The 15,776-nt window shown below is 36.4% G+C and overlaps 2 protein-coding genes across 3 annotated transcripts in view; one reads left to right on the forward strand and one right to left on the reverse strand.

The window, feature by feature from the left end:
- Positions 1-27: 27 nt before the first annotated feature.
- Positions 28-3,818, reverse strand: atraid (all-trans retinoic acid-induced differentiation factor). Its single transcript, XM_067417053.1, has 7 exons — positions 3,669-3,818; positions 3,363-3,490; positions 3,184-3,252; positions 3,019-3,090; positions 2,535-2,656; positions 2,356-2,456; positions 28-1,392 (listed from the first exon to the last, which is right to left on the reverse strand). Exons 1-7 carry the CDS (start codon positions 3,789-3,791, stop codon positions 1,288-1,290), a joined length of 720 nt encoding a protein of 239 aa, XP_067273154.1. The 5' UTR covers positions 3,792-3,818; the 3' UTR covers positions 28-1,287.
- A 1,189-nt stretch (positions 3,819-5,007) lies between these two features.
- snx17 (sorting nexin 17) overlaps positions 5,008-15,776 on the forward strand; it is a 38,734-nt gene continuing 27,965 nt past the window's right edge. For both annotated transcript variants that reach the window (XM_067417054.1, XM_067417055.1), the window contains exons 1-2: positions 5,008-5,742; positions 9,995-10,069. In XM_067417054.1, the coding sequence (XP_067273155.1) occupies positions 5,683-5,742; positions 9,995-10,069 (135 nt within the window). In that variant the 5' untranslated portion in view covers positions 5,008-5,682. The remainder of the gene's footprint in view (positions 5,743-9,994; positions 10,070-15,776) is intronic.

Here is a 15,776-nt window from a genome sequence, read left to right on the forward strand (position 1 = left end):
AAAATAAATAATTTAAATAAAATAAACTTGTTTGCAGATTCTTTATTTTAGGTACTGTTACTGAGGTACATGCTGAATTCCTCCCAACAATACTACATTGACACAAATGATTTGCATTATGTAACTTATGTCAGTATTATACTCAGGGATGCAAACGGGTGAGGGGTAAAAAAAGGTGAGAACATTGCTTGGATAGAGATGACATTCTCTGAGATTTTTTTTTACATTTTATATATTTACTTTTCACGCTCATTTCTAGACACTATTATGTATCTTTGCATTGGCCTGAAAACTAACAGGCAAGAGGTAGAAAGTTTTTTGTGTTGTATGTAGGGCAAAACAACCCTTTATAAAACACAAAAAAAGATTCAATAGATATGGGAGATGAATACATAAACAAAACAAAAACAAGATGACAACAACCAGATAAAATGTATGTTGGAAATCATCTTAGCTTCATTAACACTCTGAAGATCCCACTGGTTACAAATGCATCAATATGGGATACTTTGTACACCGCCTCGTAAGTTAAACCCAATTTCTTATTTACCTTGTATTGTCACTCAAAAAAAAGATCAGCCTGAACAGACCCTCAAAACACTTTCTCATTGGATCTATGCAAATCTCATAGGTGACTTATTTTGATCTCTGACCTAAAGATGAGGTGTTTGCATCTATGTATACTAATAGTGTGTCCCTCTTAATCTCATATTAGCAGATTTCCTTTTCTCTGCCAAACAGTTTTAGAGGTTGAATGGTCATTGATTAGCATCTAACATGTGACCTCTGTAAACACTAAACATCAGGATATAGCAATAACATATATACATATATATATCTTAAATAAAGATAAATTTGTCTTAAAATAACCAAAGTATGACATAATCATCCCGATGCTTCACTTTACTATGTTTAGAGTCGAAACATCTGTCAGAAATGTGGCTGCCCTCCAAAGACAATCCGCAAGGTCAGTCTATGGTCAGTTTTCCCTTTATAGACCAGTCTTTTCAAGGCTGTGAAAATATGTCAGTATTCACTAAAATATTTGTATAAAATGTATAAATAAAAAGGTTTAAGGAACTTAAGGGTCAAAATAAAGTGAACGTTTAAAAAAACTAAAATGGACATACAATTGAAAGCCACGCAAACCTGCTTTAAAAAACAAACTGAAATGTTCATCCGCTGGTTGCCCTTCCAGTGTATGAAACTGTTCTCATTACTTCTCTCATCAGTTCCAATAAGCTCGATGCATTTTGTGGCACTCCAACAATCGCTTCTCTTTAAAATTCAAGTGGTCTCGACCTTTCGTCTTTGTGTGAACCAGAGTAAAGATGAAACCACAACTGTTGATCCGGTAAGTATCCCAAGAACCTTACCTATGGGAAACTCCCCCTGCAATTGAGAAAAAAGAATGAAGGTGTGCAATAAAGGAGTGATGGCCAACCTGTACAATTTATAGTTCACCCACAAATGTAAATTATCCCATGATTTACTCCCCCTCACGACATCCTAGGTGTATATGACCATCTTCTTTCAGATGAACATAAACACAGTTAAATATAAATGCAAAAATCCAGGCTGGTTTTGAAGTCCAAAAAAAAAATTCATCCATCCATCCATCCATCCATCCATCCATCCATCATAAAAGTACTCCATAAACAACTCCAGGGGTTAATTAAGGCTTTCTGAAGCAAAGCAATGAGTTTTTGTATGGGTACATGGGTACATATTTAAAACTTTATAAACTAAAATAACTACCTTCCGGCAGACAGCCGACGAAAGTTGACTTGCGCCAAAAGAGTAACCCATGATATGATGTAGGAGTAGCCTAATCTTTGACGTCTCTCGCGGTTAAAACAAATAGTGCTGGACAACAAACTCAATCTCCTCTTACATTTCTCTTTAAAAATTCTTGTTTTAGACTTCTAATTTGTGATCATTGTTTTGTTTTGCTCTATCCTCTACGCTTCCTCTTTCACCTTAAAACATATGGTCATCTGTCAGAAACTAGTTATTTTAGTTAATACAATTTTAAATATTGACTTTTTTATTTCTTACACAAACTCTTCGCTTCACTTCAGAAGGCCTTTATTAACCCCCCAGAGCTGTGTGGAGCACTTTTATGATGGATGGATGAATGGATGCACTTTTTTTGGCCTTCAAAATCTCATCCTCCATTCACTGCCATTATAAAGCTTGGAAGAGCCAGGACATTTTTTAATATAACTCTAATTGTATTCGTCTGAAAGGAGAACGTCATATACACCTAGTATGGCTTGAGGATGAGTAAATCATGGGGTCATTTTAATATTTGGGGGAAATATCCCTTTGATGATGATCTTTCAGGGGTCTCACCTTTCTCATGCACTTGTATCCGTGGAAATCATGGAGACAACCACACTCAAAGAACCCTGGTCCATATGGGCTACAGAATGAGTTTTCAGGGCAATTCCAGGCTGAAGAAACAAACAATATTCAAGAAATGCATCGAAAGACATGTTAAAGATTGAGATCCCAGTTTATTGATAACTTACGCATCTGCGCTGTCTGATTGCAAACATTTTTCTGTCCTTCGCAGATTCTGGCATTGTTTTTTACTTCAACCTTATCCCATGATGCATTGCCTCCCGGACACTCCAGTTTTGAGGGTAGTAAACTAGGTAAAGATTTGTCAAGTCATCTTACAATGTTTGCTTAAATATGGAATTTTCAATCTTTGAGATGCCATGGACCCCCAAATAACCCCATCCTTACATAAAGACCCAATTTATACTGTGAAAATTGTATAAACATATGTAATATATTATTTGGTAAACATTTCGATTTTATTAGTTCTATTTATGAATGTATTTCATTTTATTTACTTTATTACATTTATTTTTTATTATATTTGTTACACTCTTTTTCTCTAGACATGTCCACTAACACCACCTGGCAATTTTGCTTCATGGAGCTCAGTTTGAAAACCCATGGCTTAAATGTTATGAAATTCATATACTGTGGTCTTGCATAACTTACAGTTGGGTAAGATGGCTGAAACCCTGAAATATGAAATCACTCAGATTGGAGACTGGGTTGTTAGAGAGATCTCTGTGTAAACAGTTAGATATTGTTTAGGTACTGCATTTAGTGCTAAATAAGACGCATGCACAGATTACTGATAAGAAACCTCCTGGTACATACATTATGACTGCTGTGAATGAATTATACAGGTGCTCTATGTGGCTGATAGAGCAGTTTGACAGGTCCAACCTAAAACAATGTACAGGTATACATTTAGAAATGGGGGGGGGGGGGGGGTTACATATATATAAAATCACAATATCACAATTAAAAAGTGGGATACTAGAAAGTTTTCCTACCCTATAAGGGTGTCTATATTGCTGGTATTATTTTCAAAACAGCAGCGTCCATTAATATGGCCCTTTTTTAGGCAGAAACCCCAGACAGGACTGTCTTGTCGTACAGTCCCATTGCACATGTGGCATAACTAACGAAAATAAAGGTGAAAGCTTTCAAAATATTATAGAACAATGTGCGCTATTATAAACAATATTAATAATGAGTTTTACTTTACAACATCGTTGACAACAAGGTAACGTAGCATGTTTCATTGTAATCCTTTAGCTGTAATTGTTGCAATCATTAGATGTAATCGATCGTCTCACCTGTAGGCCTACATCAATATCCTGACTGTCGACATATACATCGAATAAAAGAGTACAAAAATACACTGCAGATACCGCATATGTTGTAAAGGCAGCTGTCATTTTTACCAAAAACAAAGTCATGTGACTCGATGATCATGTGACGTTCAAGTTCCGCGACCCCATTCATGACAACCAGGCGGCGTAAATATTTCGCATTTCTCATTGTGAAATTTCGATAGAGACGAAACACTACAAAAAAATAGGTGTTTTTTCACAATTCGCTTTGTTGTATTGATATCCTTTTCGCCATGCATGCCTCCAATATTACTCCACTCTACATGTATTTAATATGATAGCCTAAGGTCTAAATTTTAACGAATAGGCCTACGGCTTATTTTTTAAAACAGTAGCACAGGCATACATAACGTTTAATTATTTAATTTATGTTTAGTTAACTATTATCTAACATAAAAATAACCTAGTAAAAATGTAAGTAGTTGTAAATAGGCTATGATACAATTCTGTATCCCCTTTAAATGGGGGTTTTGGACTGTCCCAGTTTAGAGAAGACATGTCTCTGTGGCAGGAAGACAAATACATTCTCTCATTCACTTGTCTCGATTTTAGACGAAATTATTAGTGTGCCTTGTCAAGCTAACCATTTAACATTGCTATCAAAGTTGTAAGAAAATATTATAAAATAAATATTATATAGGCTATATATATATATATATATATATATATATATATATATATATATATATATATATATATATTTTTTTTTTTTTTTTTTTTTTCATGGAAATTCTTTAGGCCTACTACAAAACAACGTTTCCAAACTATGCTGCCATGTTGAGTTATAGGCTAATTTTACTTAATAAATACATTTTATAACTTTATTTTGTTTAGGCTATTGCTAAAACTGCAATAACAATAAAAAGGAAAACGTGGTTGTATATATATATATATATATATATATATATATATATATATATATATATATATATATATATATATAGGGGCTATAGCCCCTAGGCCTACTAGATAGCCTTGACTTCAAAAATTAATTCAGGGTTCCGACCCGGTGACCAATTTTTTTTTAAACTATTATAGAGCCAACATTTAAATACACGTTTAACTGCACACTATTAGCTACTTTATCACAGCACCATTTTGAGCCTATTTAAACATAATATTGAGTGTAAACACTTTCAACCATAAATCAATTATAAATATTAGTTTACATCTTCGTGAAAAATTGTTTACTACTACAGCAACATCATGCCAAAAAGGATCTCGATTCACGAATGAACGTTTTACGCAATAACACCCCCATCTAAAGAAGAATGGTTTGATCCAGACTGTTGCAATGCTTCGGAATTGGGAGAGCACAGATACATATTGAATACATTACAGCAGAGAGAGCTGGAAGCTTTCGTTACAATGTGGACGGATGCGTGTTCTTCTTAACGCCCTAACAAGTACGAGCACTGTATCGGTATCTCGACATGTATCCTGCGAAAAACAGTTTCTTCATTTGTTTCCTTTTCACGCTCGCTCGTATGTACCAATGTAGGTACAAGCGGGGGCTGTAGACAACCACGGAGCACCTTTACATGGAGTAACCTGGAAAGTTAATTGGATCGTTGGCCTTGCGACGACACTTCTGTGTTTTGTTTACTCTCTTCCCGCATTCTTTTACAGTGCGCGAGGAAGTGGGGGCAGATTTATCGATAAATTGCCGACAATGAACGTGGAATTACCTCCAGTTGCAACATGGCTTCTGCTTAGATGTTTATTGGAAAAGTTTAGCCCTGAACATTAAGAAAGTTTTTTTTCAAATAATCCAACTTTTCTGGCATAATTAATCTCAGGATTGGACTGGTCTGTTCAGAGCGAGTGTAGCTCGCCGTCATTCAGTTTGGTCCCTGCATGACAGCAAACCAACACCGAGTGCTTTCCGTGAACGTTCTCGCTTTTAACGGCAATTTCAACTTCGTCAAAGACGTGTAGCCTAATCATACAGTAGAGAATGCATTTCTCCATCCCAGAGACGGAGGTCCGCTCCGATGAAAACGGGTCTACATATGTGGTAAGTGTACTGGAGGTCAAATAAGCGATGCGCCTATAGCTTTTAGATTTGAAGACGCCGTCGAATAGGGTTTTGAATGAATCTTCTGACTGACTTGAACGCGAGGGAACGAAAGCGTCATACTCATACGAGTGATTGTCTTTTATTACAATTCTTGTTAAAACGACTGATGACTAAACAAAGAGAGTGACTAAACGAAATTAAAAGAACAAGTAAAATTAGTTTATTTAGGTTATTTATTATTGGTTATCATTTTCCTACTCATTTTCAGTTGACAAAATACTTTGTAGTCATTGGAAGGGTAAGCGCATGCTTAAATATATTCTGGAGTCTCTTAGTAGATGTGTAGAAACACATTTAAGAAAATAAATAAAGGATAACAACTTCTTTAATTTGTAAAAGACTGCATTTATAAACGAATCGGTTGAGTGAGCGATTCAATTACTAAAAACATTTGCAACCAGCATACTTGCATAATAATCAGCAAAAAAATAATCATTTACTCAATCTCAAGTTGTTCCAAACTTGTATGAATTCCTTTCTTCTACTTAACACAAAAGAAAATACTTTGAAGAATATGGGGTCCGAAACAGTTGATGGACCACATTGTTAATGGGGTTACCGACCGACATTCATCAAAATATATTATTTAGTGTTCAGCAGATTGGATTCATTCAGGATTGGAATAAATGGAGGGTGAGTAAATGATGACAGCATTTTCATTTGTGGGTGAACTGTCCCTTTAAAACTGTGTCTATGACATGATGAATAACAACAAGGGCACAATAACCAGGAACTAAGCTTTGAAGCGTTGTCACTTTCAGTATTTTTATTTGAAGGGTTGTTCAGACTCCAGCTAGCATCTTCTAGAGTTGTTGTTGTGTGAATTGGATTCACAATGTCTCAGTTCTTCTGGCTTCTCTCCTTCAGCCATATGGAGTGCAATATTGCCATTTCGTACAGAATAACAGTTATCCAGTATTATAGCTGGCTCGCTGCTCTGAAGACATGACACTTTTTTATCCATGCAACATCGGCTACAGCCTATTCATAACAGACAGCTTCAGCTCCTGGGGACAGTTGCATCTGTATTGCACTGAACTGTGGCTTGATTATAAAGTATATTCTGTTTAAGGACAGACACTGCAGTCCAATCCTCTTGTAGATGTCTGCAAATGTGCCTGTGGTGTTGACTCTCTTTAGCTATCAAATTATTTGAATAAAGGCTGAGATTATTTATGAGCTATCAGTTCACATACCTCCGTTAGTTCCGCAATGTGCTGACGTGAAGATTATTATGAATCATTCCTAACAGATTGACTGCAAGAGTTGTTTGTTTCCATCTGTGACGGTGATCAGATGCAGATGAGTCTTTCAAGGCCACTGAGAGTTAAATTGGCCGTATGTATGAGTCGTACTCACCCTTAACTCTTCTTACTGGTTTCACTGATGACTATATCTAGCCTGTTGTTTTGTCTTTGATTTAGACAGGTTCGCCCAGTGTTATCTGATATACTTATACACACTATCATAGTTTTTATAAATATTTTGAAATAGCTTTTTATATATTTTCATTTTAAATCTAGTTTAAATTTGACAAATTTTGTCATGTGCGTTTTATATATATATATATATATATATATATATATATATATATATATATATATATATATATATATATATATATATATATATATATATATATATATATATATATATATATATATATATATATATATATATATTCCAAAGTCAACTCAAACTGATTTAAAACGAGTGCTTTGCCCCTCTGCATTCAGCTTTCACTCATGGATGGAGGTGGTCTTCTTCAGACATCTAAAGCGTAATGTTGTCTTTTTGTCTTGATCTGCATTAGGATAGGCAGGAAGTTATGTAGTATATTTTGGAGCTGTTTAAGTCACAAAATATGCATACTTTGCAGAAAAGCCACAAAATCGAGTGGGCTGCGTTTTAAATGGCACACTTCCTGTTCAAACAAAGGGCAAAAATGAATGATGGTTTGTTATTCCTGAAGACTTGCATACTCAATCTTCCTCTTTTAAAAAAAATAAAATATTGGAGACAAATAAGGCCATGGCAGTTTCCTACATCTGTCCGACTTGTTCTAGGTTTGATATTTTTGGTGACTTGCATGTATGAGTTGTTTAGCAGAGGTTACTTTCTTTGCTCTCAATAATTGGGTCATAGCGTCTCGTCCGCATTCGCCGGGTGCTGAATCTGATCTGAATGCATGTTAATTCTGTGAGGTCAGTTGAGACCATTCCTGTAATTTGCCACAATAAGATAGATAAGCACAGCAACGTCCTGTCCTGAAACAAACCAAAATGAAGCAAAATATTTTTGGGTCACACAACTGCTCTGTATTGTGTGTAACTTGCTTTGTTGGATTGGAGTTTCTAAAGGCCACACAACCCACAAGAATGCCCCAAGAAATGTTTTGCTGTATTTACTCTACCTAAAGCTTAGTGTCTTTGAAACGGCACCCTTCATATATTTTTCCATCCTAAAGTCAAAGTATTTCTTTTACAACTAGGCACATTTTGGTTTGTGTCTAGTTGACAGATAGCAAGTATTCTGATGCATAGCACAACCGTTGAGGAGAGACCCCGGTCATGATTGTAAAGCGCTTTGGGTGTACAGTAGTACAGTCATTCATTCATTCATTCATTCATTCATTCTGTAATTTAAAGGATACATAACACACAATTTCTGCACACAATCTCATGCTAATCTTGAGGACCTATAGAGTAGTATTGTTTTTTTCACATTTCATATTTCATATATTCATATTTGTAGAGTCTTTAAGCTTGCAATGGGTGGAGTTAAAGAGTCTCTCTCTCTAACACACACACAAACACACACACACACACACACTCAGAAGACATCATGGCATTACCCCTGGTTAACTTTAGATTCACTATACGCTCGTGTTGTTTTCATTATAAGCACTTATTATATCTTTCATTATATGCTGATTGTCAACTTAACACAGACATTGATGCAGTTTCACTCACCGTCTGCAGTTTCGACTAATGACTGGGAACAAAATCTTGCAGAACTCTGTTGTTGCTTGGGAAGCTGAACAAGTTTATCTTTCCCTCACAACCAGAGACACGCATCTTTAGAGACATTGTTGTTTTCATGTTCCTAAAACAAAATGACAGAATAGCCCTGAGTGAAGCCCGTTGATGGGTGCTGTTGCTCTCGCTCTGGTTGATGTGCGCACACTCTCAGCCGGGATAAGTGCCCATACAGGCAATTCAGCACTTTATGATGTCATACAGGGCCATACTAAAAATAAAATAAAAAACCTTCTGAAGCTGGTTTGATGCAGTATCAGCAACAGCACTTTTGTGGAGAAGAAATAGTGACCTGAATGGCTTTGGTTTCCAGGCTCAATAACCGCTTCAGATACTTTGCTTTAGATACATTTTGTGTGTGTGTGTGTGTGTGTGTGTGAAATGGCAACAAAAATACTAAGACGCCACCATTCAACTAGCTGTTTTGATATAAAATGTTCTCATTTACCAAGCAACTACATAATTAACAAACTGTTTTTTTTCTTCTTCTTTTTTCTTCAGCATCAAATCGTGTTTCAGAGTTTATATTTGATGTAAATATATATTTGATGTGTTTATATTTAATAAAATAATTGTGTAAATGTTTTTTTTTTTTTGCACTTGGTTATATCGATCAGCTTGCGGTTACTGATGAGCCTTTCAGATTACTAATTAATATCTATTCAGTGTTTATTTTTTATATGATGTATAGTACTATTCATAAATTTGGGGTCAGTAAGATACATTTTTTTTTCAAAAACAAAATGACTTTTATTCAGCAAATATCCATTAAATTGATCAAAAGTGATGGTATAGAAGCCATAAATGTTGTTACAAAACATTATATTTAAAGTAAATGCTGTTCTTTTGAGCATTCTATTCATCAAAGAATAGCATCTTTGAATAATTTCTGACTGATCATCTGACACTGCAGACTGGAGTAATGATGCTGAAAATTCAGCTTTGCTATCACAGGAATAAATTACATTTTAAAATATATTTAAAATAATATTGCAAAATATTTTACCGTATTTTTGCAATCTTACTGTCTTCAAAATGTTGTATATAATTAAAACTTTCCTGTAGTAGGGCCTTTAAAAATTTCTTATGAATATCTATTGAGTGTTTATTTTTATAATGTAATTATTAACAAAATACTCTTCTTTCTTCAGGCTTACAATATCCATGTGAATGGTGTCTTGCATTGTCGAGTACGTTACAGCCAACTCCTGGGCCTCCATGAACAGGTAAAGACACACACACACACATATATATACACACACACACACACTTAGAATACTGCCACATGAAAGCTGTTTGTTGCAAAAAGCAATATCTAAACAACTGGTTACGAAACACTGGCTGTTAAAAAGTCCATTAAACTTTTCATTATTTGCAAAAAGTGTGAATTTAAAGGGGTACTTCAGCGCTGGGAAGATGAATCTGTATTTAAACTGGGTCATCAATGTAGTAGAAATGTGAAAATATTTTTGAATTTGGTGCCTTCTAGACTGAGAAAAGACAGAAAATGTATTTTTGTCTCATGGGGATGAAAGAGTACAATTCCCAGAATGCTTCGCTGCCCTGTGAGGCCATTACCAAAGCCACCAACTGGATTACTGTGACTTCTGTGAACCTCTGTGACTGAGTTGGAGAAGACACTCTAATTAAAAACTGAACGTGTGTGTTTAATATAATGAGTGAGTCGCCACGCGAGTATCACAGCACTGAGCACTAACTGCAGGAGTGAGATAAATGAGCTGATGAGCTCTTGTGATGGGAGCTGAGGTAATCGCGACTACACTCGCGGCATACATAGGGCCCTATAAAATTTGTTTTATTTTTTCCCAAATTCCGTTCTATTTTTTCCCAAATTCCGTTTTTTCCGTTTTAATTTTTGCAAATTCCGTTTTAATTTTTGGGAATTCTGTTTTTTTTACCCTTTACTGTTATTTTAGTCAAAAAAGAGTGTGCTTTTAATGTTAATATAATAGAACATAAAACAAAAAATAAGAATGACCTTAAATTTATTGAGGTAACAAATACCACATTTACTTTTTAGGACAAAGACTGCATGATGCAAATAACACTGCACTTCAAATATTAATGGTTATGAGCTTTTAACTTTCAGGTAAAATACATTATATTAGTTTAGTTTAGTTTATATAGCTAAGTTAAAATGTAAGTGCTCCGTTAGCTTTTTCTTTCAAGTAAAAAAATTCAAAAAGAACTAAAAAAAATTTAAAAGAATAATCTTTTACATAGAGTGCTATTAAGTAAAACATTTAAAGCTGAAAATTTACATGAGAAAAATTACACATTTCACCATGAAATCATGTAGTGAATTTTTCTGTGGGTTTAACAATCACCATCATGATCCAGAGCTGTGAAAAATAAAAATAAAACCCACGAAAACACAACTTTCCCAGAAGTTTTTGCACAACTTCAAAGGCCCCTTTAAATGATTAAAACTAGAGGCTAATCTTAACTTTAAAGTTACTTTTATCATGTAAACTACACATGTACAGCATGTTATATGCATGTGTTTGGAACAGAGGGGAAAACGGTCGCATATGAAGCAGATATGTTGCCTAATGTGCCTATCATAAAACAAAGCACGAGAATGACAGGGGTCGAGCAGAAAACCGGAAAATCTGACAGAATGGACAATATTTGTCTGTATATGAAATACATGAGCTGCGGTTCAGCTGCGCGCGACCAATGCTGCCTGAGCACAACGGCCGCGCGGCTCCCGCTCTCCATACGCAAAGCTTCTGCGCTGCCTGGTGCCTGTGCAGTGTGAAACCGCTGTTAGCGTGGAGTTTTTTTTAACTTTTTCTCTGACGAAAGCAGAGCTGCGGAGACAAACTTCGCCATACTTTCATTGTTTTGAAGAGCGAGCTAAAATGACAGGAGGGGTTGTGTCGCAAAGATATGCTTCCACCAGTCTGCATTTTCCTCAGACATACGTTCTCCTCCCACACAAAACAGAATTCCATTACAAATATGTAAAATTCTGGGAAAATCTGCATTTAACACTAGATTCCGCGGTAATGTGCAGATTCCGCGTTATGCCAATTCCGGGATTCCGTGATCGCGGAAATTATAGGGCCCTACATACATTAACAACGCGAGTTCAGTCTGGCGCGTTTCAGTTCATGCTATTGCAAGCTTAACTTTCATAGAAATTCATTTGAGAAGTTAAAAGACTTACATTGCTCATCATAGCTTCGTTTAAATGAGTGCCTGTAGCTGCGAGCTGAGCTCTGAGTGTGATCTCCCCCCATGTGCGGGTTTAAAACATGCGGAAATGGCTCCCTCTGCTGGCTGTAGTCTTTAGCCTTTGGCCAAACATTCCTCCTATGATGCAAATATCGTCAATTTGCATCATAGGAGGAATTATTCCAGAAATAAAATGCATCAATGTCTTGTCTCAGGGGGATATGAGGGGGGAAAGCACAATCATTTGAATATACTCCAGGGTTTCTACTGATACAAAGCCATATGCTAATCGATGAAGTAACCCTTTAAAGTAACTAAAGTCAAAGTAACTATATATTATTGCATATATAATCTTGAGCTTGATTGAAGAGAATACTTTTTGGTTATTAAATACAGTCCCTGAATAAAGTCTTGTCGCTTGTGTACAAATTGACCTAAAGTGCCGCTGAAATATCTTTCTAATCAAGATTTTTTTACAAGAAATGGCTCATTTTAATCCCACCAGCTTTTGTGATAATGTTTCAGTGAAAAACTAAAGTTTCAAAAAGTATTCTAATATTCACAGCTTGGTAAAGCCCATTGAGTCAATTTTTGCAAAGACATAAGTGTTGTCGCCTTGTCATATGAGCTTCACCTTTGACTAATAATGGATCAGTTAGGTCTCAAGTTTGTATAAAAAGAACCCCAGTACGCTAGACCCTCACATCAACTGCAACTAGACCTCTGCAAACATGCCTAAGATTCACCCAGAGACTAAAGTTTTGATTATCAAGTGGCTGAAGACTATATCAACTTCTGATGTGGCAGACACCTTCAATGTGTCTCAGCGTCAAGTACAGAGGATAAAAAAAAGATTTGAAGAGACTGGAGACGTTTTTGACAAGCCCAGGTCAGGCAGACCCCGCAAGACAAGTGCTCGAGAGGACCGTTTGTTGGCTCGAAAATCCAAGGCCAGCCCATTTTCCACTGCAGCAGAGCTCCACGAGACCTGGTCATCTGAAGTCCCTGTGTCAACCAGAACAGTTTGTCAGATTCTGTCTCGAAATGGCCTCCATGGTCGAATCAGTGCCCAGAAGCCAGCACTAAACAAAAAACAATTGAAAAACCGTGTGGCATTTGCCAAGGCCCACAGCCTGTTAAAAGGATGGACGCTGAAAAAATGGCAGAAGGTGGATTATTCAGATGAATCTTCTGTTGAATTACACCAAATATTGCAGGAGACCTACTGGAGCCAGAATGTATCCGCGATTCACCCAGAAAACAGTGAAGTTTGGTGGCGGAAAAATCATGGTCTGGGGTTACATCCAGTATGGGGGTGTGCGAGAGATCTGCAGGGTGGAAGTCAACATCAATAGTCTAAAATACCAAGAAATCTTAGCTACCTCTTATATTCCCAACCATAAAAGAGGCCAAATTCTACAGCAGGACGGTGCTCCATCGCATACTTCCATCTCCACATCAAAGTTCCTCAAGGCGAAGAAGATCAAGATGCTCCAGGATTGGCCAGCCCAGTCACCAAACATGAACATAATTGAGCATATGTGGGGTAGGATGAAGGAGGACGCATGAAAGACGAAACCAGAGAATATTGATGAACTCTGGGAGGCATGCAAGACTGCTTTCTTAGCTATTCCTGATGACTTCATCAATAAATTGTATGAATCCTTGCCAAACCGCATGGATGCAGTCCTTCAAGCTCATTGATGTCATATAAGAGATTACATTTGGATCTCACAGCACCACAACTTAATTTGCTGACATATTTTTGTATTTGCAGTAAATTTGTTCAATTTCTGTATAGGCGACAACTTTTGTCTTGCCAAAATTTGACCTTTCCGTCTTGATTAAATGATAAATATTTTTTCTGTGAACATTATTTATTTCAGTGCATTAAACATCTTTTGGGAGGGTTTTAGCTTTTCATATGAGCTATTTCTAACACCAATTAATTAATTAAAAGTCAGGTTAATATCAGGTATTTCTAGAAAATAGATAAGCGACAAGACTTTTTTCAGGGACTGTAGGCTATGTTTGAAAATGGTGTTGTGATATTAAATTAATAGTTTTCTAAATTAAATTAAGTCAGTTTTCTATGTTAGATGGGGAAAATTATGTCAGCACTATTTGGACATTCTTTTTAAGATATTTTAATGACAGTTATTAAATCTGTAAATTGTGTACTGAGTTGGACGTGAGGGTTACCTCTGTAGTTCCCAGTAAGCCAAAAAAAAGTCAGTAATTTGCTTCATAATATTTACTGAGGTTGTGTGAGAAACACAGGCATGTTTGATTTGGACTGGATTAAAATCACAAAGTACGAATGTGAAACACAAATTTACTTCTCGATCAAATAGTGAAGTGGTAAAACTGTGCACATATTAACAGTATTGAATAGGTCAAAAATATTCCAAATAATTTGGAAGTGAAATATTCTCGTAAAAGGATCTGCCTATTACCTTTTTTTACACCAAACTCTGCGTTTCCTCATGAATGAAAGAACTTGGTGATCTCACCATTAAGGACATGTTGTGTTGTTTCAAAGCCACTGTTGCTAGGTAACAGGGCCTAGTCAGATCATACGTGGTCATATGATGCAATCCGTAGAGGCTATCATGGTGTGAGGCTTGAAGTTAACCCTTAAAATGGACCTCTAAATACTTTAAAACTAACATTTAAAAAATGTAACCCAGGCAACGACTGGCAGAGTTTGCTGTGCCAGCCGTCTGAGGCTATGATGCCCTCAATAAGTGAAAGCAATGTGTGTAACTATTAGTCTGCATGCCAGCCGAATGGCGTGTGGGGGGTAAGATGTGTTATTTTGGCACGGTTGCCTGCTAAAATTCCAGACTGATCTCATGAAATGGCGTATGTATGACACGCCAATTCGTATGCCATTTTGGCATGCTATCTAGACGCATAATCGCTTTTTAGCGTGTTTATCAATGCTGTTTTATTCTATTCCCCCCACCCCTAAACCTACCCATCACACACACACGCACGCACACATTCCATAGGCGTAATGGTTTTTTTACTGTACAAACCGTATTTTCTATCCCCCTACATTGCTAATCCAGGTCGAACTTTCAATGAAAAAGTCATCCCTTACATCCCAAAAACACAAACCCCGTTCTCATGAACAAGTCTATAGCACGAGCACGACAGTCCTACTAACGAGTATATAACAATTATGTCTAGATTAGCGGGTTATATCGATCACTAAAAGAGGAACCAAAGTAAATAAACATGTTAGGAGTTTGTCTTATTTTTTCAGACACACTGTGAGCTGATGCTTGAAACAGACAGTGGTTTATAGGATGTGGAAATGAATGGATCTTTATCATCACTGAAGTGGACAATGATACGATTGCAATTGGACAAACAAGCGAATGAAACAAGCATATTCAAGCAAAAGACAGCAAGCATATATTAGTTCTGTGAAACAAAACAAAACCAATGTTACTCGTCTATCAAGAAGAAATAAAGCAACCTCGTTGAGTTCTCTGAAGCGCTAGAAAGTGTATCTGATATTTCTTGCCTGATCGTGACAGGCGAGTATTTTTCACACAATTTACTTATCTGTACAGCGCTGTTTTCTCTGTCCTAAAAACGGCTTGATGATTTCCTTGTTCTATGAAGTCCCTCCTTCAGAAACACGTAACGAGTTCTGATTGGGCCAACGCTTCCCGTGTTGTGATTGGACAGCAGCTTAGCGCACTTTGCCCGGAAAGGTCC

The sequence above is a fragment of the Pseudorasbora parva genome, chromosome 15 (assembly GCF_024679245.1).
Source record: "Pseudorasbora parva isolate DD20220531a chromosome 15, ASM2467924v1, whole genome shotgun sequence".
In the NCBI taxonomy this organism is placed as follows: domain Eukaryota; kingdom Metazoa; phylum Chordata; class Actinopteri; order Cypriniformes; family Gobionidae; genus Pseudorasbora; species Pseudorasbora parva.

What these genes read in the sequence shown, in the direction of transcription:
- atraid (XM_067417053.1), bottom strand. Translation starts at nt 3,791, where the DNA reads ATGACTTTGTTTTTGGTAAAAATGACAGCTGCCTTTACAACATATGCG. An exon ending in AATATAGACACCCTTATAGG is followed by an intron (nt 3,253 to 3,362) that starts GTAGGAAAACTT and finishes ACATTGTTTTAG; the next exon opens with GTTGGACCTGTCAAACTGCT. An exon ending in CAATCAGACAGCGCAGATGC is followed by an intron (nt 2,457 to 2,534) that starts GTAAGTTATCAA and finishes TTGTTTCTTCAG; the next exon opens with CCTGGAATTGCCCTGAAAAC.